General features: G+C 34.7%; 2 protein-coding genes across 4 annotated transcripts in view; both read right to left on the bottom strand.

Moving 5' to 3' along the window:
• The window catches only part of LOC138333552 (acetylcholine receptor subunit alpha-like), a 31,476-nt gene extending 24,269 nt beyond the window's left edge, over positions 1 to 7,207 (bottom strand). The window contains exon 1 of one of the 2 annotated variants that reach the window (XM_069282005.1): positions 6,733 to 7,207. In XM_069282005.1, coding sequence (XP_069138106.1) covers positions 6,733 to 6,927 — 195 coding nt within the window. In that variant the 5' untranslated portion in view covers positions 6,928 to 7,207. The remainder of the gene's footprint in view (positions 1 to 6,732) is intronic. The other variant, XM_069282004.1, reaches the window with a different exon arrangement.
• A 13,585-nt stretch (positions 7,208 to 20,792) lies between these two features.
• Positions 20,793 to 26,495, bottom strand: part of LOC138333551 (acetylcholine receptor subunit beta-like 1) — a 74,637-nt gene continuing 68,934 nt past the window's right edge. For both annotated transcript variants that reach the window (XM_069282002.1, XM_069282003.1), the window contains exons 5-6: positions 23,937 to 24,924; positions 20,793 to 23,524 (exon numbers count right to left, since the gene is read on the bottom strand). In XM_069282002.1, coding sequence (XP_069138103.1) covers positions 23,354 to 23,524; positions 23,937 to 24,924 — 1,159 coding nt within the window. In that variant the 3' untranslated portion in view covers positions 20,793 to 23,353. The remainder of the gene's footprint in view (positions 23,525 to 23,936; positions 24,925 to 26,495) is intronic.

Raw genomic sequence — 26,495 nt, 5'->3', positions numbered from 1 at the left:
TGCCTTACAATTTGTGAAAAAAAATTCAAAGAGTCGCTCAATCTATATACATTTACTTATTACATTTCAAACATCTTAGTGTCGGAAGACAAAATTAAAACATATCGACTAAATTTAGAAAAAGAATTATAAATCGCTACCTTATGTAATCCACATATGTTACACTGTATGAGACTGCTTTCCCTGTTAATATATACCATTGATAATACCTTTACACAGCGGTAGGTATTGATTGGACCTGGAGTAAAAAGGTGTATCTGGATATCTGTGCCTGGCAAAATCATCTCACATTGCCTGTAGTCAGTTTTTGTATATTTCTAAGTATACTCAACCCATTGAAATCTTATGCGACTTACTGTTGATTCCTTTAAAACCACACTATACGTAACTATCAACAAAAATTGCAAGTTAATTCGACGCCGATATTGTAAGTATTTGTAGATGTAGTTGAAATTAAGATATATTAAAGAATATTTATAATGTTTTTTTTTAATAACTTTGGTACAGCAGTTGTTGAAAGTCGATACATGTAAACATGCCTTCATTTTAAACTGGTCGCCATAGAAGTTACGATTACTGCCGAACAGAAGTCGGAAAGTTCATGACCCGTTAGTTCGGACAGACGTACGTAGTTACGGTAGTCACATGACGTTCTCGGCAACGACGTTACAATGTCGGCTAACTTCGGCTTGTTTGACAAAGTGGGACCCACCTACCGATGTTTGATATTTTTTTATTTAAAAAAAATATTCCGAATCATAATCGCTCATCTTGACTTCGATTTAGTCCTGTCTCTGCATTATTTACATCAGGATTTTTTTTCAACATTCTTCTAAATCATGAAAAAATAAGAAAGATACGGATATTGGGCCTTTAAGCTAATTTATTATTCTGGGTTAATTTATCTCAAGGAAAATGTAAGTAGACTAACCCTTAAGCAACGTGGCTTAGGATTTTACCTGTGAAATAAACTTTCAACAAGCTTTTTCTTTTTTAACTAACATCTTTTGAGGTATTTTTATTTGACGGCAAGCCTAAAGTAGCTGGACAAAAGAAAGGCCAATCACTCTTCTTTATTCTTGTAAAATAATGCGGGTATGTAATATAAAATGTTCAAACAAAACATTCCTAATACTGATCTTCTTCAAAGCTAATAACCTTTTCCCAGTGGTTAAAACTGTTGTGTCAGAATTCAAGATTCCAATGTTTTATCAAACGAAAATGTCGTCCATATTAGCAATCGCTTAAAAATACGGAAAAAATAGAGGGAATATTAAATATAATAAAATGTAATAGAATAATAAAAATAAAATGCCTATAAAACTGGTAGTTTCTGCCATTGTTTAGCGCTCAGCACAAAAGGAGTGTGGCGACTGGTTTGCCCGTTTACAGTAAAATGTGACCAAGTTGGGTATACTTGTTGATTTTTTTAGCGATATGCGTCATTGAGACAATGCTATAAAACAAGCAAGCAATATCACAAAGAGACACAACACGATCACACTGCAAACTCCCAAAACACACACGCAACATATTGTATACAGGGGGACTGTTTCTAAGTTGTTTATTAATGATTACAACGAGATAGAAAGATATATTAAGAGTAACAGAATACGTCTAACTATAGCAAATGAAAATATTCAGAATAATATCATATTGATCGTTAGACTCCCCCTTCGTATTATGCATATTTCTAATCCCTATGTAGTTGTCATATATAGGGATAATTATAAGAATTGATTTCTGACCAATACACAATCAAAGACGATCTTTTAACGACGACATCCCCGGTATACCATGTGTTGAATATCGGAAGCGCATTTATTTTGGACACTACGGTATGTTTATCTTGCAAATTTATCAAATGTCGTTGACGAAAAATTCCCTTTTAAAGCAACTCTCTTACATTAGTTGCAGCATATTTTATACCATCATTAAAGTTTCTTAATGATCACAATATCGTAATAAATAATAACAGTTGACAAATTATCACCTTCAAAATAAAAAAAGAAAGACTTGAATTGTATATGTTATATAGTTAATGACTTATGGAATAATGCCAATAGCTGATACCAAAGGACGCACAAATCACATCGAAATGAAAATGACATGACTTCATTCGGCAAAGGATTCTGTTAAAAAACAACAAAAACACATATATGTGTCTGGGTTATGTATATTGTCTATGGACCCTTCATTTATCTGATAAAGTATCTATAGCCTGTCTGGAAAGTCTATGTATAAGGAGAAGGACCCAACACAGCTACAGGTCTGCACTAGTTTCCGATTCCTGTAGATTGTTCCTTCGCTGTCATTTTGCCACTACTAATGGCCTTTTCAGAGCTTTCAAAATTATCTACAATCGGGTTAATTAAATAAAACTCGTTTCTGAAAAACTAGGTTACATTTCCTGTTATTTCCAAGTTTTCAAGTTCTGTCTGTATGATTTAGAGTAATGGATATACGTCATGTCACTGTTACAGAAACTCATTTTGGAGATCTCATTTCTGATGTCATTAGGTACTGTAAACGATGAATATACACAAAATAGCATGTAACGCCATGTAAAAGAGTGCAGACTATAATGCAAATGTAATCTGGTTAAGAAAAATCCTCTCTTGCCAAGAGGTTTATTGCCGCTAGTATTGACCAGGGCCACAGTCAGATTTGGACATTTAAATAAAAAAACTATGTAACTTTTATATATTTTACAATAAGATATGTTGTTTTTTATTTTAAATCAGCCGTTCAGATTTTTTTCTTTGATAAGAATATCGCAAAAGCCGACGTTATCATGACGTCACAATAGAAATATCGAGACGTTACATATTGGTTCCAGAAATGATACCTTAATGAAACAAATAATTATAAACATTGATGTCACTATTTTTTCATTCAATTCGGTTTGGAAATTTATGTGATACCAGTTGCTTAATATAACTAGACTTGACTTAGTTCATTGATTTTAAAATGTTTCAGTATCTGAGTGATAGATAAGGCAGCCCAAATATGAGAAACAGACGCGTTGGATGTAATTTTTTCATTAGACAATTCAAAGAGCTGTATACTTCCCTTCGTATGGTTCGAATGACCGAAATAGGAAAGAGTGAGCTAATCAAATGTATCTTATCAAAAAATGATCTTAAAATATTCGATTCTTACACGGCCGTTTTTAAGTATTGATCTACATGCGATAGAATATCGGAACACATTAACGATACAGTCATTACAAGCCCTAAATTATAATGAACTTGACATGAAAAGCAATAGAAGCTGGTCAAATACAAAGTGGTCCCTTGCATGGAGTTAAATTGGATTGGAAGATATAGTTAAGATTCTGAAGTACACTAAGAGGGACTGAGAATGTTTGCCGTAGAAACATAGCACAATTTACTTATTTTCTCGTGCAGTTTTTGCATGTTTCCTTATTTTTCAAATATTGCACAAGTATAACATTATATCAGGCTTCCGTATGTTTATGACCAAGTTTGCATTATAGCACGTGAGGCTATTCCACACAAAATCGCTTCCGGTGGATTTGATGATCTTATTGGATTCCCTGTCGTCCCGAATCAGGCCATATCTGCACCTCCGTGATATTGAATTCGAATACGAAATGTGTCTAAACCTGGAATTTTTATCATCTCCTGGCACGATATCCTGCAGCAGTATGTCCTGAATATCATTATTTACATAAATCTTGTATACCGAGTTACATCTTCATGATAAACTCAATGACCTCGAGCATGGATTTGACTTTGAAGAAATTCCGATAAAAATAAAACCAGCGAGTTGGTTACGAATGTGATACTTGAAATGCATTGTCTTCTCAGATATGAACATTTGCTATTATGCCCTGGCGTGCACTTTGACATTTTGCAGCAGAAAACTGTTTAAAGACGCGAATCTCTCCCAACTCTCAGTAAGGCCTATCTACCTTAATATGAAACGTTTCGCTTTTCATTTATGTTTATATAGAAGAATAGAAAAGGTCAGATAAAACAAACATAAATTCTGTGTTACATTTATTTATGTGTAAGTTATCATTTTAGTCATTGTCCTGCAGGTAGAGTTTTAAAATTATAGCTTTTGCCCCTACGGTATGATCCTAAAAGGCAACTAAATATAAGATATTATCTTTTCCTTTCTTCCTCCCGTGACATCGTCTTACTTTTGGCCTTCATTTGAGCGCGTGCCTCTGTACGGAAGACTCAGGTCTCTGTCCCCTAGCCGAGACACACCATAGTCAGTAAAGGTGGTAGTAACCTACTTAGCGTTCAGTTTCAGGGAGTGGGACGACTGGTTTGTCAGTATAATGTTACCGGATGGGTGTGCTGGTGGTATGTTGCAGTGGGGTAGCACTATAAAGTGGGCAAGAGCTTCACCATTGGAAAACGACACAACATGAACGTACCACAAACTCTCATAATATACAAAAACTCGCATTAAAACACTTCGCATGCAGAGGATATCGTCCTTAAATGTCACTGGCTGTAATAAGGAGGTGAGTAAATACATCAACCAACCAACGAATAACAGCTTTTACCGTTATCTCCATAATGACCACTTCTAACTAGGCTAATCACAGCAGGAATAATGTAAACGTATGTCTTTGGCTTTCGTTACCATAGTTCCATACACGTGTGATTGGAAACAATGGTAATTAAACAAAAAGGGGGTTAAGATTCGAAATGTTTTGGTACTTAAGCATTCAAGTAGAGAAATACATTACAAAATATTGCTTTATTCATTTCAGAATATGATATCCAACAATTTTTATTTATTTCAGTTTTCTGAGGTTCAAACGATTCTGTCTAAACGCTTGCAATATGATCCCACTATGCATTGCCCACTTCACGGAAGATCTTTTTTCAATGTGGCCGGAGCAGTGGGTCATTGTAAACGATAAAATAAAAATTTGGCATTTGACAAAATCATAGTAGAGAAAAGCCTGATTGTGAAACGTTAAGAGCAGAATCTATTTTTGGGTGGTGTAAAATCGGGAATAATTTAAGAGATGTGATCCGTAAAAAGGAAGATACTACAAACGAAGCAATATATGATATATGCCAATAACTATGAAGTAATGGTAAACAAACATGAATTTCAATAGAAGCGAGGACGATCAATGTACCAGGGTATGGATGAGTGAGATAAATCAAGGTAGGTATGGAGCGAGATACATCAGGGATGGGATGGGATGGGGATGTCATCGGGGTAGGGATTAGGCGAGAGGCATCAGAGAATGGGTAGGGCGAGAATATCAGGTTATGGATGAGGCGAGAGGCATCAAAGTTGGGATGAGGTGAAATATATGATATAGACAAGCGAGAGGCATCAGGGTTGGTATGGGGCGAGATATATCATAATTAGGGATGAGAAGAGACCAGAGGCATCGAGGTTGGTATGTTCAGCTTGGATACGGGTATTGGTGGGGGTGGTGGTGATGGACGGGGTATTTATTTACCGATAAAAGGTAAAATCAAAAGGGTAGGAAGAAATGTAATTATAGACAACTCGGTATTTAGGTGTGGATTAAGGTTGCTAAGTTGATCAGAGTAGGGTGCTATAACCATTATAGAACTGAGGTTGCGTGGTACGTGGGCATATGGTGGAATAGCACTAAAGACCCTCTGATGTCAACACGATTGTTTGTTGTCCACATGATGTCTATAATGGCATAACAGATCTTCAATTATTTTCGCAATTAATAAATGAAATCTAATATTAATATGAGGACGATCTTTTTTCGCCCAGTTTTATTTTACAATTTTAAGGATTTTTAAACTGAAATCTCGAAAGTGAATCGCTACAAAAGTAAGTTAAGGGCCTTTTCCTAACCTCTGTAATGGTTTCATATAGAGAATTTAAATTTAAGGAGTTTCTTAAACTTACAGAATGCAATTATACTCCATTACCAAATGTCTACATGTATGCAAATTTGTTAAGGAATAGAGAAAGAATTGTAAGTATCATAAGAGATTAAGACACCCCGGGTTTTTAAGTACAATATGACTCTTCTTGGGAAAAATTAAGGGAACAGCGTTTTTGTCATTTAAATTGATTTCGTAGTGCCAAATTAATTTACTTGCACGGCAAAGAATATTTCAATTAAGTATTACGTACTTAATTTACTTGCATGGCAAAGAATATTTCAATTAAGTATTACAGACACTAGCCCACATACACCAGGAATCGTTGTGTGGCTAATTTGACACTAATGTTATTGCCGGGTCATACTACATTCTATATCCAAATATTATTTAACAGGAAAATAACCTTTTTAATTCGCCCGCATTGAATTTGTATTCAAAATTCATTTACTTTGACGCAATGTATTATATAGGTAAATTGAAAGTGGACTTATCTCTTGTACAATTAAGTATTTATTGTCCTTTTACTAATGGCTTCTCAGTATAAATGAAGTTCTGGTGACGTTAATGATATACGAGTTCAACTAAAAATCGATCAAATGTTTAATTTTCTTATTTAAAAGGTCAAACTACGAAGTAGGTAAGCACACATTTAAATTCCATCTACAATTGACTATAAAGAATATACATATGTGTGTTTGTACAAGTGTATAGTACACGTGTAGTGTAAGTAGCGCGCAGTGAGCTGGATATTGTTAGCATGTATCACTACCACGTGCAGTAGCGCACCTGAGCTTTAGTGTAAACACACGCTGATGAGGTAATACGGCCCTCCTACACAAGGCCTGTCTATACTTACCACGTCTATGAGCTGGGACAATCGTATCCCCATCTTCACCACAAGTTTGTCCGAACTATTACTGACCGGCCTGATGAGCTTGTTATAGTGTCTCTCCACCAGTAGATCGTGATATAGTCTTTTGGCATCGTCACTACACCAGGTAGGGCTGACCAGAGCCAGCAGCCAACACCCGAACACATAACACCTAAGCATAGTGCTCCCTATTAATAGTTCAATCTTTTCTATACACTTTCCAGTCAAATCATGAAGTTAGCATTTGTCAGAAGTTTCGGTGAACATTAGGTCTGCTGTCTATTCCCATTAGATTGATTTCTTGTGTTGTACGATAGGGCTTTAAATATGCCGTGTTGCTCAAGCTCTCTCTCTCTCGCGCGTGCTACCGGCTGTTACAATCAACAGTCCGATAATATGTATACTCCATTTACGAAAGTATGCAAGAGTTCACCGCTCTACGCATGGCTCTGTATGTATTGATCAGCGCCATCTGGTGGTAGCGGATGGAGGAACAAGGAAAGGGGAAGCAGGCAATAATATCATGTAAGAATCAGTTTCTTCCTAAAAATAATATATTCACAAAAGAGATATTTGAAAGGCAGAGAGTGTTAGGCGCGCAGCCGTTTGACGCGCCGAAAAGGTTACCGGCGAGGCAAGATGAATGTCCGCTAATCAAATATATCAACACGATTTTATTGATTTTACGTGAGAAAAGACTCGAGTTTGGATATTGGAAGACATGTCCAATTAAACGATCCAATGGAAGGGCTTTGATAATGGGGTAGCATGCAAGTTTTCATTGTAAACGTAAGTTTACAGTCAATTCACTATAGTTTATCAAGTTCATGCGTCAAGATTTCATGGTAGAGCCCTCTTTCTCCAGCTTGCACAACTCTCCTCCAAAAAGTCAAATATTATGGATGTTAAAAGGTATGAAGACAATTTTTGATAAAGAATATTTAGCTGCTTGATTCTTTATCTTATACATGGGGGTTTCTTTAACGTTACATTTTTAAACTAAGAAATATATACATGTATATTATAGAAATCATATTTGAGATTGCAAAACAAAGTTAAAGGTTGAGTTAAAATAATACACAAATAGTATACATTGTGAGTGTGTATATTCAGATACATTTTTGTGAATCTATTTTACTCTTTTGTTCTATATTCAATGATTTATTTACAAATGAAGCATGCTTCCCAAAATGATATCATAAAAAGGCGATCAGATCTAGAATATTATCTGTTTTCATATATATATATATGTCAAGTTATGTTATATTTATGTTAAAAATATGTTAAACATGTTAAATTTATGTTAAGTATGTTATATTTATGTTAAGTATGTTATATTTATGTTAAGTATGTTATATTTATGTTAAGTATGTTATATTTATGTTAAGTATGTTATATTTATGGTAAATATGTCATATGTTCCTGCAGAACACAAAGAAACTACCCACTCACATTATACTGATAGTCTTGCGGACAGAAATCACAATTAGCATTGTTTGAAAATGTATCAGTTTCGAAAATTTCATGTTTTTTATCCAGATTTTTTTTAACATTTTGTTTATCAATTCATACACACTTACAAAACCTGTATCTTGGAGTTTTATTGCAAAATAATGTTTGTTTGCATTTATCGAAACAACATATCCCGTCAAAACAAAATGTTTTGCTTTTCCAACAGTTAATGTACTGTCCCTTAAATAATATTTATGCAATAAACAATTTGGTTGATTGTTCTATGTTACATACATAATAATGTATATGCAATTACTAAATACGAATGGCGAAAATATTTGCTTTTTATTATACAACTAATAAAGTATGGTATATTGATTATTAAAACAACATATTTGTTTACCAATAAATTGACAATAACAAAATTTTATTTGCGCTATCTTTCATTTATTTATTTGTTTTTATGGACAATTTTACAGAAAATGGCAAAGGCAAGAAGAGAAAAGATAAAAAACAGAAAATGATAGACATCGTAGCGACCAGAAGTTGGTCTAGTCTATCCAATACAATTTGGTCGCTTCCGAAGACTTGGTGCCAAAGGGCCATGGGACATTATGTACTATAGCCTTTCATTCCATGCACTCTAAGGCTTGGTCATACTTTACCCCATGCTCGGTCTGTAATAAATCATTTTATTGTTTAATGTCCGTCTGTACTTTTTAATATCACGCCTGATTGCCGTTGTTTACAAAGCACTAATTTCGTTGATGGAGTGACCCGTGCGGTGCTATCACAACTACAAAGTACTGTTGTTCTGGTTGCTTCATTTTGTCTTCAATACCCGCGTAGATCCTTGATGGTCGGGGAAGTTATTGAGTGTAACAATGTATGCCACTAGGGCAAAAGTCGTTTGACCTCTTCTAACTCTATGCGGTTGTCTGCTAAGTCATACAAACACCGATGAATAACAAATTCTCAATCTCTAAAATGAATGATATCGACACAGATTATATGTTTTCCTTTTAATGATATGTAAGAATTGAACAACATTCATGCATTTATTTTTACATATCTGGGTGGTTGTAAAATAAGCCCCGAGACAATTGTAAGTCAAGTCGTCTCATAAATCGTAGACTCTATGAACTTGTATAATTTTCATATTTTTGGCATACGACTACCTTCACAAACATCTAATAGATAATTATTTGCCTAGGAACATAGATTTTATTGCAAAGGTGCATGTTTCGATATATTATCTGTTATCTGAAAACTAGAATACATGTACATATTAAAATTTCTTGGTCGTAAATAAAATTTTAACTTTTTAAATACATGTGTATATTCCAGAATTTGCAAAGAATCTTCGACTAATTCTGCATTGACCTACATATCTCAAAGTGACACGTGCCATGATCACGTGATCAGGAGTTGGATGTGAAGTTACACTGTACATGTGTTGCATGTCGGCAGGTAATAGTGACATTATTCTTGCATTGTTTCCAAATATTCTAGAGAATAATCACTTAACTTATATAACCGCAAATATGTCTATCAACAGAATCGGATCAGAAATGTGTTTTTATAGAGAACAAACGTCAAATTTTCCGGAAAAATGAATCATTAAAAAAAGTACGTGAGATTTTTGCAGCGCAATTTTAAACTGAATATATCATAATATACTCTCACAGCAAAAATAAAATAAAAATAGCCGGCAAATGAGCCTAGTATCAATATTGCAAGGCCAAACACATGGGTTAAGTCCAAAAGCAAACATTGCAAAAATGGTAAAATAGGTCAAATGAAAGTTATATCAAAATGTTCTTGATAAAGTTTAAATGTTTGTCATATTCATATAGCTATTAGATGTTGCTTTCTCACCACATACATCCCATAGGTAAACGAAAATATTTCATTAGACAACGTTCATACGAGTTTGTCATACGCTACAAACAGTAATCGGCACTAACCAATACGCCAAGGAATGTGATTAAGAAGGGATAGCAGGTTTGTTCAAATAAATTACCTTGGAATGTGTTCTAAGTCATGAGGATCGGAGGTGAATTCGTTATGACAACATTTATAACCAAGTCGGTCAGTGACACTTTCACAAAGTTCATATTGTTTTAAAACAAGATGTTAGTTTATAGTATTATACACACAGGTAATATACAGTTTCACCCAAGTCATGCAAAGACACACCGATATGGGAGCCGACTGAAATTTAAACATGGAAGAATGAGAAAGAAAAAAGAAAAAAAATAAATAATACTAAACAGAGGACACTCAGCCATGTCATTTATACTAATTTCCGCAATTGATTTAAATTCGCAAACGACTCTCATCGCAAATCAACGCAAACATGATTAATTCGCGAAATATCGCGAAAAGTCCTTTAAAGTGATTGTTTGTTTCCTCTTTGCCCTCCATTTCTACTTTACTATTACATAATCTCTAATGTCGATGTACTTTAAAGCCCATTTATAGACAAGTACGTCTTTTAAATAACAAACGTCAGTAAAAGGCAACACAAAATGTATTTTTGTATTTCATCATTACACTCATATAATGTCCAAGATGACCGATTAAAGCACGTGCACAGAGTTTAGGCTTGATAAAATATACATACTAAGTAATAAGCAACATATTTCGTAAGTTGTATCAGGGCTAATTTATGTCGGGAATAACAGTCAAATGAGTTGATCTGCCGTACAAAGCTGACAAACAGTCCATTGTAGACAGAATTCTCACCCATCTCCATCTTTGAAGTATAGAAGTGCTTTACGCTCTGAGCTAAAAGTGCAGCTTCTGTTCTGGTGCATGTTAAAACATGGAGAAAGTAAATGAATCACATAACTACTAAGTCTACAATCTAAGACCTAACATACGCTTAAGTTTCACGCAGGCGTCTGCAACATTTCATGGTCATTGACAATAATGTTGTGAACAAAAAACCCTAACCTTTCTAAATACTATGATCATGTGTTTGTTCTTCTTATTAGTACAGGATCGGTGTCTTAGTGGTTTTAATTTGAATGTTTTGTAATAGCGCAAATTTGCCATCGATTGATTCTAAGCATTATTTGTAGGTCTGAGAGCCTAGACGGCTACGCAAGCTTGACACATCTTAGTACCTATTTGTGTGATACTGACTCATTTGCAAAAGAAAATCTCAAATAAATCCTAATTAAACAGTTGATGGTTTTTCCTCTAAAATTGGACAATAGGCTCAATGTCTTGCCCTTCCTTAAAAAAGACAGGTTTGTTCCGATGACCAGACAACACTTATACATCTTGTTATTTAGCAGTTAAACAACTCGGGATGTTCCGGTTTTTGTTCTGTCCTATTGTTTCGCTTAACCATAGAGTGATACATGGGCCGAGCTGGTAGTAACAAGAATGTAGAGAAAATCTATACCAATGCTATTAGATCTAATATTTCCTTGGTGCAGGCCAGTGTTTAAACATGCACACGTTTCGTGTTTTCAAGTTAATATGGCGTTCCATTAAAAAGATATATAATCGCAGTAAAAAGGAAGCAAATGCTACATCCAGCCGTAAATGTCTGCTGATAAAACTGTCCGCCAGTTCGTCCAAACAGTTTAGAAAACTATCTCGTGTACTTGTAACTTCCTCAAGTGTCGTGATGACTTAGATTGCTTTCTATTATCTGGGTGCCGTACACGCTTACTATCTACTCAGATTCGTGATGCATGAGTATTTGTTAGACAATAAATGAAAAAAATATGATTTTAAGTTCGTTTTGCCATTTCTCTTTCACACGAAGAATGATATGATTCGAAATTGTTCCTGGTTACATTCGTTTCAATTACTTGGAATGTAGTAAATACATTTCGTTGTAGCGAATCTTATCCTAATTAATAAATTTAAATTAAAAGTTGATGCATTCGGTCAATTAGCGCAATTTCGGTATCTGTCTCAGGAAGAGCAAACAAGAATATTGTATATTAACGGCTAGAAAGGGAAGCGTTACGAATGTTTGTTTTGCTTTGAAAATAACACACTAAAATACAGCCAAAGTTTTTGTTTGTTTTCTTCGGATTATGTTATTGTGCTGGTAAATGATGATTACTGTTGTAGGACTCAGACACTTTGCTAATTAATGATGATTTGAACTTATTTAAAGTTACTTAACGTCATGTCTGCCTTCTAAACAATGTACGTTTATGTGGTGGTGAGTACTTTAGGGACGCGGCAATATATTCATTTCTGTCTCGATGGTGTCAGAGGAAACTCCCACCATTATTTCAGTGATAGCTCAATGACGTATATTACTGAATTGCAGTCTCCCAAAACACCAAGCACTTCACACATGCAACGCGTCACATGAAAGATAGACCGTATTCGAATTATCATATTTGTTAAAAGGGCGTCATTAAACATCATGAATTAGCCAATCAACCAATCATATATTTATTTGTCATATGAAGAGGGCAAAATCCACAAACATTAAACTGCATGACTGATTATTATTTATAAAATAATTTTATCCGCTGTCTACATAAAGTAAAAGTATAAGAACACAATTTTTCAGATATGAAGATTATTGTATGCTTTGCCTGGGAAGACCCCAAAAATATGTGCACTACAATATGATTTGCAAAATGATCAGTTTGAAAGAGAATAAAAAAAAAATAGTCTTTGCTTTGGGTATTATTTCCTGTTTCCTTGTTGACAAACCTCTCCGATACAGAAATGAATTGGAAAATCCATATTGATTTCATCTTATGAGGAGTCCTTTGAAATGTAGTTGTTGTAGCTTTCCAAAGTAATCAGTATTTTTGTGCACATACCAAATACATTGATTGTTAACAAACAGTTCATGATTCAGTATTTTCTGTGAATATATGGCAGAATAGTAATATCCGGAGAATATTAAAAATGCATTCCCATATTTGCGCCCAATTTTTTCTCAAGCACAAACATATTTCATTTTTACTTTTTTTCTGGATTATTTAATTTCCTACAGGTAGGGCGATAGACTTGTACCTGCTGATAACAAAAAGCGACTAACTTTAGGATATCATTTTTTCTCTTCCTTCTAATTAACTTTCTTCTACCTGACGTGTCCATTAATGATTAATTGGAAGGAATTCAAAGAATTATTTGTCAAATTAATGAAAATGAAAGGCAACATTCAGAAGTTGTCGATTCTGTGAAAATTATAATGAAACATGTGCCATATAGCGGCAGGTCGTCTTTGAATACTTTGTTTGTGTATTGGGGCCGATCAACACTAATCATATGGTGTTTGTCTTCGGTGTTAGGCATAATAGTATTGACTAAAACCTATTATGAAATGTTACATAGTACTAATGTCCCAATAGTTGTCATTGAATGGCCTTAGTATAGTAATTAGTTCCGTATTATACGTTGTTTGCTGGGTGCCATACTTCCTGACGCCAAAACTACGCCTTTCCAGGTAAACACAATTTACTGGGTATTGACTACAGGCACCGAGCCCCATTTATCTTTAATTAAAGGATTAGATTAAAATGGTAAAATCGATCTATGTACAAACTAAACATGAACTATTTGTTTAAGGACGGGAATCTCACAATGGTCTGGAATTTGGTTGATATTTAGCATTTGCGGGCAACTATTGTTTTTACTCAAAGTAAATACCATGTAATACATCCGAATGACAAAGACCTAGTATAACCATGATAGGTTAAATTTAATGATTTAGTATAATTTCCAATTTAATAATGTTACATTTTGTTCTGATCGTCCATGCATATCTTCTGCAAGACGTCAAGTATAAAATAGTTTGCTTTTAAAAGCGACTTAATGAAAAGAATAATCAACATAAAATGTACCGAATATATGGCTAATACTTTTTTTTTTTTGCAAAAAGAGTTCCTCACAGGGGAGATAACAAATTTATCCACATCTGTGTCTTTGACCGTCCATTTCCTCCACCAATCGATACACATTTAGGCCGGAATACTAACTGTGTATTTCTATTCAATTGGACGCCACCAGACTTTTTTATTTGACAATTAGTAGAGGGTCGTAGCGTATCTGAGCCTGGCTCGCTCTCGTGCAACGCACGTGGTGTATGTCAGTTTAATGGACAACATGTAATATCGTCAAAAACGTGTTTCGATTTTACTGAGATTTGTCCGTTTCGGTTTTATGTGTTCCATTGTAACATACAAAAGAATGTATATCTGTCTTTAAAACATTCTGTTATTTTTTGTATTGACGTCCTATTGAAAGTCAATATGGCGTAAGGTCAAATTAAGTCAGGTAGAAGGTACACGAAAGCCGAAAAATCACTGTAAAAGAAGCTGTAGTATTGTGCTTTTACCGATTTTTTATTACATTTTTTTGACATCCAATTTTTTTTTGTAATGTATCAAAATTTTGAATTGCATTTTACATGTATGTATAAGCCGTATAGTACGGCTTGAACTCGAAACCTACATTTTAATGGCTAGTGGTAATAGATCGAAAACCGTATCCGCTAATCCCCCACCCCCTTTTCAACACAAAATACCACTAACTGGTATGGTATATAATGTAAGGAAAACATTATATATTTGCAAGTGATTAGTCCTTTCCGTTTATTGTGATTGTTTAATTTCAATGACGTCCTATAAATATCCAGTGTCATTTGAGGACGGACTCCCGTGTATGCGGCCTGTTTTGTGTTTTTGGGAGACTACGGTATAATCATTTCATTTCAGAATATTTATTGTCAGAAAATCGGAATTGAACAATTTGCAACATGCCTATACACTCTCTCACCACAAACGGTATATTCGGGCTGTGTCCGTGCAATAGGAGAAACATTTTCGCCCGATTTTACGCTCCTATCTCACTGTGTATGCCACCAAAGACACTAGACAAGGACACCTCGCGCGATCACATTATAATAAATACAGGCAAATCTATCGCCCCACTCCTTTTATGCTTAGCCTTTATATAATATGATGTGCCAGGGGACAAAAAACAGAACCTTGCTCACAAGGTCAAGTGCTCAATCCCAGACAAAAGTAAGACATTGTTAAAGGATACTTTAGCATTAAGACCTTTAACTAATCAACAAAAATCGGATCGCATGTTTAATCAGAACAAATACTAGCATAGAAATTTATGTTCCTCTTAATAACAGAATTTTTTTGAAGAATTAAAAAATAAGCAATTAGTTTATTTTAATTGAATGATTTATAAGATCTGACCACAAGGATCCATTGTGAATATTGAACGATTCTAGATTATGTGGTCAATTTAATTATGAAAAAATGACATTGTATATTAATACACGTAGATCGCTGGTATGTTATCGTTAATTACTGTATATTTAATTGTTCATCATGTACAGTGGAACTCGATTAATTCGAACTCGACGTTGACCTTGAGGTAAATTCATCTTAACCGAGTTTTCTAGTTTTCCCAATTCGAATTTTCGAAGTTTTTTTTTATTTCTACTGTATATTGGTTGTTTTTATTATAAATCGGACATGGTGAAATTGATCATATCATCATATCATTATTTGATAAATGTCATATGTCGATGTGATTAAACAATCACATCGACATATGACATTTATCAAATAATGATATGATGATATGATCAATTTCACCTTTTACCGTGAGCTACGACTACATCAGATAAAACAGGTCTACCAACAAGCGATGGTGTGGAATGAATAGCTAGTTCGTACCGTTCCTAAACACAGTCCCGGGAGAATGGGCATGCAATCCAATGTTTGGGTCGTCAAAGCAGGAAACTCCCGACTATCGTAATATGATCACTGGCCTCGGTCGATGACTTGTATCATTATAGAGGGAGGTGGCCATTTCAGTTCACGAGATCAAACCGTCGAGAAGATTTATATTAATCAACAAGGAATGAATACCGATTTTCTTGCATTCTAAATTCTTATGACAAGTTGGATGTTCCAATTACCAATTCATTGGTTTAATATCGCTGGAGCATATTACCCATGTATCAGATGAAAAAGGTCACATTTGTCCGGGGGTGACTACAATATGTCTTAAGGACTGAATAATAGCGAAGTATACTACTCCCCACTGATGTAGATAAAGGTTATATGACTTTGTCGTTTATCGCACCACATACATCTTGTGAATCCTGTGAGAAAAATGTTGGTTTTTCTGTAGCAACTTGACTTGCACGTGTAAATATTGAGAGCATAATTTCAGTTACAACAACGCATGATATTGTAATAAACTCTAATAAGCACAAGTATGTTAATAAGATAGATTGTACATTTAAAGTAGCTCAGCATGTCAATTTTACATTTTGTGGTAAATTATATCATTTCACCAATCCTCGACCAACAGGTTCATTGCACTGTCTACTTTTCATAATTTAAAAACTACAAAGCATTCCTAAAATATCTACAGGCAAAAAGACATCTCCAATTTAAACGCTTTGGAAAAGAACAATGTTTAAGGATTAACTTGAATATTTTTTTAATGTTATTGAGATATAACACAAAAATCTGAGTGTACTCTAAATAAACCGCGAAGCGGTTTATGATGAGAGTACACTCAGATTTTTGTGTTATATCTCCATAACATAAAAAATCTATTCAAATTAATCCTTATAATTCAATTTACTAAAGATAATCTCTTCAATATTCAAAATTCATTTTGGGACTCTTTTGTCTATGAAATCACTACGCCGTCATCTCAGCCAATCAGAAGCAACGTTATAAACGGCGACGCCATTTTTTCCTTTATGGGCTGATAAAGTAAATTTTTAAGCCAATGAAAATGCTCGTAACAAGCAAAAATTGAATTATTAGAAGATAATGGAAAACATATCTGTCAGAAATACAGACATTAACATATACAGGGATGGCCGTCTTGAAATTACCCTGGATGTAAAGGGGATGTTTAACCTAGTATACCCTAACGTAACCAAAATAAATCTTTTTCGACTTTCTACGCAATGTCAATTTGACGCAAAAAATTTAGCTATAGAAAAAAAGTTTGAGGAATGTTCTAACGAAGGTCGAATAAGATATTTTAATTAATATGGTGTAAGAAATGTCGTAAGTTATCAGGAATAGCATTAACTGTGGTAAATGTTATTTTTCTTAATGAACATGAGTCGGCTTTGTAGAAGGAATACGTTTCAATTAAATTAGTGAAGAGAAAATTAATGATTATCATCGTGAAAACTAATACACATTATACTGGGTTATACTTTTATAAACTTCAAAGATATTCTTAGAGGTAGCAAGGTTTCCAAATAGCAATCTAATGCCATAATTACTTCTGTAATCACATATTGCAGAAAAATGAAACATAACGATGAATAATCATAAGCCAAGTGTTTGTTTGTTTGTTTGATTCATTAACGTCCTATTAACAGCTATGGTCATGTAAGGACGGCCTCCCATGTTTGCGGTGTGATGCGTGTATGTGGTGTTTGAGGTGCGTGTTTTGGGAGACTGTGGCATGTTCGTGGTGTGTCTTCTTGTATAGTGGAACTGTTGCCCTTTTTATAGTGCTATATCACTGACGCATGCCGCCGAAGACAAAGCAAAACACTCCACCCGGTCACATTATACTGACAACGGGTGAACCAGTCGTTCCACTCCCTGTATGCTGAGCGCCAAGCAGGAGCAGAAACTACCACTTTTATAGACTTTGACTTTTTGGTTTAAATTGGTGTAATATCACTAAACTTTAACTGAATTTTAATTTTTTGAATTACATAATGAAGTTTGTTAAGTAATCACATCTCACAGGGAAAATTAAACATAATTATGGATATTTGTAAGTAAAATGTCAAAAAACTGACTTTTTGTTGGTTAAACTAGGTATAGTAATGTCGCTGAAGTTTTACTGAGTACTTTATTTTTTTTACTTAACACCAAGTTTAATTTACAGGTGTTCTGTAAAACAAAAAAGGAAATCTGTTCAAGACGCTCCATCGCCGACAGAACATAATTAATATTAATCAATTGAACAGTAATTGGTGTTGATTCATGCATATTTAAGTCTAATAAACACAAAGTTTTGCCTTTGGTGCATGCGCAATCAGTACTTCATTCCATTAAGGCTATAGTGCAACAGAATTTTTTCGAGATGCAATAAAAAAAAAATTCATTTTTTTTTAACCTGAAGTAAAATTAGAAGCTCAAATTTATCAATGGTTGTAATTTTATAAAGTAAGTAACTTTTGTAACTGAAGAAAATACTAAATCGTCTGCTCCTGTTTTGATAGTGAAAAAATACCATTTGTCAGCGGCGGAGCATCTTTAACTGTTAATAATTCTTTTTATAAATATAGGTTTGCAGAAATGATGACATGTATTTAGTCTGTTGGAATACAAGTCAAAACCATGTCATGTTTCCCCTTGATATTATAATATTTCCCATGTGACATTTTCCTTCTAAAATACCTCTAGAAGAAGTGTCTGCGATCGTGTCGGTATATCTTCGTAAAGTCTCCCCTATTACCATCGTGTGGCTAATGGTTTCACTCGTATGAGGATGGCCGTGGGTTGTGTCGGCCGAGACACAGCAAGCTGTACAAGTGGTAGTTTGAATGACTGAAAAAGGCGACTAAATTTAGGATTTTATCTTTTCTGTTCTTCATGACGCCTCCCTTAACACCTCCACAGATGCATATGTTTAAATTGTAACGGCGAAATGCCTACATAGATGTCCAACGTCCCGAATTATATGGGCCACGACGCCAGTTAAATTTTTAATTAGATGACTTCAAGGTGTTTGTCATAATGGGACTGATTTCAGGCAGGTTAGAAATTTGGTGTCTAAGGCTTTCCACCCTTCTCGTATATAGTACCATGTAGAGTATGATCTTTTTTCTTTTTTTGACCTAGACCTCTGAAACGTCTATAAATGGTCTTAGGGCACTCTGGTTTGTCCATGATTATATAATCTGTAACGAATTCTCAGATCCCTGTGGTACTGTGGTCTATGCAAGTGGTAGTTTCTGCTCCGTCTTGGTACTCGGAATAAAAAGAGTGAGACGACTGGTTTTCCCTTTGTCAGTAAAGTGTGAGCAGTGACTGCTTGTACACTGCCTCTAACAGCATACTTGAGTGAGATAGCATTATAAATACTACATCCTCTCAAGACATGCATAGATTCACACACGTATCACATTGCAAGCTTGGGAGGTCGTCCTCAAATGAATCTAGTTGTTAATAAGACGTTAAACCTATACATCAAAACAATCGAATAAACCATGGATAATATATCTGTGGTTGTTATGTGTACATTGAGAGATTGCAGTGTAATGCGATTGGGACTTCATAATTTTTTTACATCTCTGCAGCAAACTGCTGAATACGCTAAATCATTCCGTATAATCTGTAGCAACTACATGACTCTAGATCAAGACGACAAGCTTCACAACCTTCATTATATGGACGCTATCTCTACACTGTTAATGATATCATATTTGTCAATATTCGATATTTAGTGCATGCTTTTTCTTAAAAAATCCATGTTCATTTTGTGGAAAGAGTTATAATGTTAATGATTAGAGGTGTGCAAACAAGAAAGAAATTAATTTTGACCATTAACCAAATTGTGATTAAAGTGTCTTTCGGTTGTTGGTGTCACTTCGAATCCGTAAATCGATGTATTTAATGCATATTGCATCTTAAATGATCATCTTACCAAAATTCTGAAACAAGAACACTCATCATAGTATTAAGTGAAACGTGTTCGTAGAAGAAGTTATAATTTCTTAAGAGCCTAATGAGTGGAACAAATGTCATTTATAATATAGACAGAGGTCACGTGATCGATGTAATTGATACCATGTGCTGTTCATATCTCCAATGATAGAGCCAATATCGTGCAGCGTGTTTCTGAATTGCTGCCCGCCATTGGCAAGTCTGAAACAGCATGGCCAAACAAGAAAACGGATAAAAGTCATATAACGCTACGGAAAGGATGAGATGCTTATTGAAAAGACATTTCATTAGAGAATCTCTAGCACCACTAATGAAATCTCTAGCCTGGCCCAATGCATGTTCGCCTCGCCAACTATATGTTTGGGAACAATACATGACCAGTGGGCTGTCACGAGACTTCACGTTGGGCGGGTTTCCGTAGTGTCTGCCCTGTATGTCTGAGTTACCGTCAACATGTCATATCTATATTTGACCTTCTTCTCTGTGTGGAAAAACCATTGGAAATTCAATGAAGAGTCACTGTAAATTAGTTCAAACTTAATTTAAAAACTGTTTTGAAAGACATGAAATTTCCTTACACTGAAATATTTCAATTGATCTTTTTTTTTTTACCTTTTTGAAACTTTTTTGAAACGTTATTTTAAAGTATATTACTAAGGTATGCTTGGCAGTGTGATGAATCAAAGACAAAAAGATTTAAAGAGGATACATACATTGAAATTGCTAGTAATATCACTTAATAGTGTTATGGTCTTAGTATGCAATGGTTGCAAAACATAACCTAAACGAACGTTTACAAAACAAATCGTAATAATTATCATTAAAAAACCCAGAATATCTTTCGTTTTCGTTCTGTTTGTTATTTTGCTCCGCTGCCATTTGCAGGAATAAAAAGAAAGAGAAAAATGACAACAATTCATACAAACATTATTTATTTTATTGTGTTGTGTGAGATAACGAATATAGTGATATGAATTATACACAATGGACTGTCATAGCACAGACTACCGGAAACACGTCATGGGCGCTGCTATATGACCATTACGTCAGCACTATTGCCAAATCTACGATTGTGGAGACACGCAATATGTTTGTGAGAAGTATTTGTTTATGTACACAGACTTTTTACAGGTATTGCAATAAATCATGGTTAGTGTCTAATTTTTTTATTGTTTTTCCTCTAATCGTTGCCGTTAATATAGGTTTAAATGCATCATATAACCAAACAACTAGAATAATGTTGCTTTAAAATTCGAATTTATCCTGTTCACATATTCTCAGCAAAATTAAAAAAATATATATTGTATTTTATGTCAGAAGTGTATCATCACAACGAATGTTTTTGTAACCCTTGCATTGCTTCAGAATTATCATCAAAGAACAAACTGATAAAAGTATAATTTTATCAAGATATTAAGAAATAAGTTACAGTTTAATATAAATGTGAACTTTTACTTAGTATTAAGTTACATATCATTATTTATTGCTATGAATTAACTGGGATCACGCATAATTGTTCGTTTATCACATTTACCGGCGGTAACATTGCAATCACAATGATCACTAACTTTATCAGTGGAGATGAAAGTGTGACATATATAGTGCCATTATTCTTCCTGAACATATTGAAGCCAAATAATGGAATGGAAAATCCGTTGTACAGTAAGATATTTCAACTTTGATGTATTTAATTAATTTGTATGCATGTCAGTAATCGTTGTTTTTTCTTTCATATATAACTGAAAAATATTTGGATTACACATTTATTCACGATATTATTTTAACTGACTCATGATTTTTCACAATCCTTATTGCAATATTTCGAGTTAATATGGAAACAATCGAAAATCATTTTTTGACCAAATGTAAGTAATAAATAGTATGATTTGAAACACGTTATCATGATACGATGTAGATCTTAAAAAAGGAAGAATAGATTAATGAAACATATTTCCATTACACTTTGTCTGTTTTACGTTGTTTTCGACGATATAACAAAATGTTTCTCCATATTTCTGTTAACAGTTTGCAAATATAGTCTCCCAATTCCTAATTGAGACACAATTGAATGTATCAAATTATCAAAAAAACATAAATTCAGGAAATAAATAAAATGATGAAGTCACTGATTAACAGCAAAGTGCTGATACCGACCAATTACAGGGTTAGAATTCTCGTCCAGCGAATAGTTTATAATATGTTAAGCCATTTTGTTAATGTACTGTAAAGTGAATTGTTCGCGGAGTGGACAGTTTCGCTAATTTCAGTTTAATTAAATATCCTCAAACATATTCAAACGCGAAAATATCAACAAATTCAAACGCGAAAATATCAACAAATGTAAAGACATACATATAAATAATTACAATATAGATACGCAGCGTGAAAATATTACACCGCGGAGAGATTGAAAACTGACAACAAAAATGTCCACGTGCAAAAATATCCTTGTTTAAGGTATCCTCTTGCGAATTATAACCTGTGTATTACGTCATCAAATTTGCCGTTTACATTGCATAGGGATTTGACAGTAGAGTATTTTTCCGGATAAGCATATCGGTAATCTTCTGCTAACAAACTGATTCAAATCTAAATATATGAGACAAATGAATGGTTACGACAATAACAATCATGAATTTGATTCGATGTTTCTTATTTTCAGTGATGACTTTCTGATAACTATACAAACACCAAAGTGAATGTTCTCAATTGCTTTCCTAAAATTACATTAATGTTTACTACACAGGAACATATATAAATATTAATCACCAAGTTGTTTTATTTACTATTAACTTAGGACAAATATGTGAGAAATGATTGTTCCAACACGCATATCTCAAAAACCAATATGAATACATCAAACAATGCCTCGTGCTCGATACAGGTCAAAGTCAGGTAAAGATAAAACGATGTAATCATCAGGATGGGAAATGACGTCAAAGAAGATGACGATGATGTCATACTGATTATTAATGCTGCTCCTAACAACTCTCACACATCTACATTATCGTCTACAAAATCTCAACAAAAGTAACGCCTATACGTGTTTGAAAACAAACAAATCACACCCGATGACGTAATTAAGTCAAAATGTAATTCTCAAATATATACCACTATCATTATCCATTCGCTCTTTTTGATTCCCACGAAATACTGCTGTTGTACTGTCAGGTACGGGAGATATCAGTTGGTATGGGTACACTTGGTCATGAATGCTGAAAACTTGTAGTTCACGATTTACCGTTGCAAAACATGTCCCCAGTACGAGCAAAACTACGTGTATTTCAGAAAAAACATCTTTCTGCGTTTCCGAGGGACATTTTGCTTTTCAAATTTCGTGTACTGGTAGTGGCCCCTGACCCCGCACCAGACGTCGTCACATGCTGACGCTCATGTGCGTGCGAAGTGGAAATGTGTTGGCGTCTCTCAATTCAGACATTTGTGGGTATTCATGCAATTTCTGACCGGAAGTAACATCAGCCCCATTTCTTTTTAAACTGGTCTATAATCTCATCCTGGTCCACATACTCGAGGATATGTGGGGCCTGCAGAAGGATTCCCACGGTCCCTCCAAAAGTCACTATCAGAAATATGTACAACAACAATCGGTCCATCACACGAGCAACATATCGCCAGTCATCTAAAATCTGAAATGATAAAATAATTTGGAAATAAAAATCTTCATTTAAACAATCGAAACAAATGTTATGTTTTTCTGAAAGTGTAATTTAAAAAAAGTTTTTAAAATACATTAATATATTCCATCGCTAATGCGCATACTCAAAACATATGAAATTTCTCAAGTAGTGCATATAAAACAATTCCGTGATTATATTTCTAATTATCAAGTCAGGAAGTAATAAGTTTTTCTCCAATTAAAACCAAGGAAATTAATTTCGTGTTCTGTCATTAGGCGGCGATCCTCGTTTGTATTTTGCACTTTTCTAATTCTTCTTTAAGCCTAATTATCACTCCTTTGGCTGACGCCACTTGGTGTTATTACGTGTTGAAATGTTCGTGAAATACACGCCATTCTGGTAAAAGTGCGTATGTACTTACTGTTGCATATTCATCTTCCACTTCTAAATGTTGTGTGATGAACCTGAGGGCTTCCGTCGCTTTCATCACTTCCGCTGACATCCGGTACCGTATTTGACTGCCGTCACGGTCGGCGTTGTAGTCCACCGTCGTCGGCTTGGGATTTAGACGACAATTTGGATGATGTATTTCCGTCAACTCTAATACCCCGGACGGTTTATTCACCGGAAGTGTGTTATGCACTTCCGTTGAACTACCTTCCATTTTTCGTGTTTCCTTTTTTTCTTCTTCCGGTTTCCTCCAGCGTTTATCGTGGTCTGGTCGTTCCATCAAAAGAAATCGGGGTAAAATGTTTAGAAAGACGTATCTGATCCAGTAAGGCATTCTATGTGTTCGGGGAGTCCTATAGTTTCTATTTATAACAACAACTGTACAAACAATGGCGAAAATATTCATGATGAAGGTAAACAGGAGATATTTGGCAATCAGAGGGATGGTTAACGACGGGGGTAAAATCTTAGAAATCAGGAGGAGAAACACAACTAATGCAAGTAAAATGGATATACACAGGGTGATTTTTTCTCCCGCGTCTGCCGGCAGAGCGAACACACATACACTCACAAAAGAGATGAGCACGCATGGTATGATAAGATTCACGGTATAGAACAAAGTTTTCCTCCTTAGAATGAATTTAAACACGACCATAGACTTTGTGTCGTTGCCGCCCGGTTCTATCCGGCCAGGGCAGTCGATCACGTCCCAAACTCCACTTTTGAGGTAGTCTGTGAAGTCTAGAGTGCTCATGTTTCGGTAAAAGTAAAATTTCATCTGATCGCCTTTAAACGTCCAGGACCCGAATTTCATCTCACATTCTTGCTGGTCGAACGGGAAGTACTGGACATCTATGGTACACGAGCTCTTGTAAATGGCCGGCGGGATCCAGTAATGATTTCCTGTGTAGTTTAGCACCACATTAGATTCATACGACACCTCGTAATTTCCGTCAGCACTGAAAGAGACCAAGAAAGACAATTTATGACAGAGGATCTGACCGATAGACATAGATTAAAGTCAAAGTTATTATCTTTGCGCGGTCATTGTTTTCCACACGCTCAGTTACGATATAACTCACACAGTACAGTTATCCTAATTATTGTAGGAATCGGTATGATTGTCCATTTAATGATATTTTGAACTTAATGTCAAGAAAACATAATTTGAATCTTCTTTGTATGTTTGTTGATTTGTTATGTTTACGTGTTTTATTCGAAATAAAATAATATTAATTATATACTTAAAAGTTTAAAGAAATCATTCGGTATCCTATAGATACTGCTGTGTTGATACATTTATGAAACTGACAACACTATTGATAATGTATAACTGCATTGTAAGTAGTTCTAAAAACTGTAGTTAAGCTTTGTGAGACAGATGAAATTATCGTCACGTCATACACTAGATATAAGCGTATAAAACGTGAGGTTCCGGGTGAAATTCACTGAGAAACATCAAGAAGGGCTCAATAGACTCAAAGCCAAAAGTCGTGAAATAAACTTTAGTATTTTATCCAGCAAACACAAAGTATCGTTACTTTAATGTGATACAACTTTTTCATAACAAAAAATATGAATGTCAAAACAAAAAAGCAAGGTCTATTGATAACCAAGACTGTTTAATGATCTTAAGACCAAATCATAAAATAATTGTAGAGTCAATAACAAGTTTAAACGTCATCCAGTTTCTAGACATGCCTGAAAAAATATACACAAAGCCTAAAGACACTCAATGTAAAAATGGAAATTCTACACTTCCGATTGTACTCTTACAATCAAACAACTAATATTAATAGATATTTATTTAAGTATGGCCATGACTGCCTCACAAAACATTAGTATCAAAGTATTAAATGGAATCGCTGTTGCGTTATGAGGGAGGGCCTCTAGATATCGAAGGGAAGTCATCATATTCTCTTTAACATACCAGCTACCAGTCATCAGTAACGATGTGTGTACCAGCGGAGGCAAAGACAACAGGCACATGTGGCACTCATTTCAGAAACACGCGGAGTAGTAATTGGTGTGAATGGCGGAGTGTGATTTGGGAGGTACGGGGTGTGAAGGGGCTGGTCAGGTGATAACTACGCGTGTACATGTATATACACTCCTGTAATTTACGTGTAATGGAAGAGAAGGCTGGGTGGCCGTGAAAGAGCGTCATGCAGCTGGTTTTGATGCACGGGAAATCATCAATATGTGGAATAATTTTTGAAATGCTTACGAGAGTAATATGTAGTCATAACAATACTACGTTTGATGTATCAGAAAACACGCACACTTACATTACAAACTAGTACTATCTAGTCATATTGTGAAACGCTGAGGTTTTGAGTCACAAAAAGAATGGTGAGTCAACAAGGTTAAATGGAACATTATCAAATTTCGGCACGCAATGTCGCGCTGTTTACTAAAATAAGCTAATACCATGGCACCATGTACATATATGGCTGACGCATTTGTCTTTATTTTACATCTCTTTTGATACATTGGGAATGTAAAATAATAAAACTTGGATGAAAAAGAT

The sequence above is a fragment of the Argopecten irradians genome, chromosome 10 (assembly GCF_041381155.1).
Source record: "Argopecten irradians isolate NY chromosome 10, Ai_NY, whole genome shotgun sequence".
NCBI classification, from domain to species: Eukaryota; Metazoa; Mollusca; class Bivalvia; order Pectinida; family Pectinidae; genus Argopecten; species Argopecten irradians.
The sequence above is the reverse complement of the archived record's forward strand: the minus strand, read 5'-3'. Positions and strand labels throughout refer to the sequence as shown.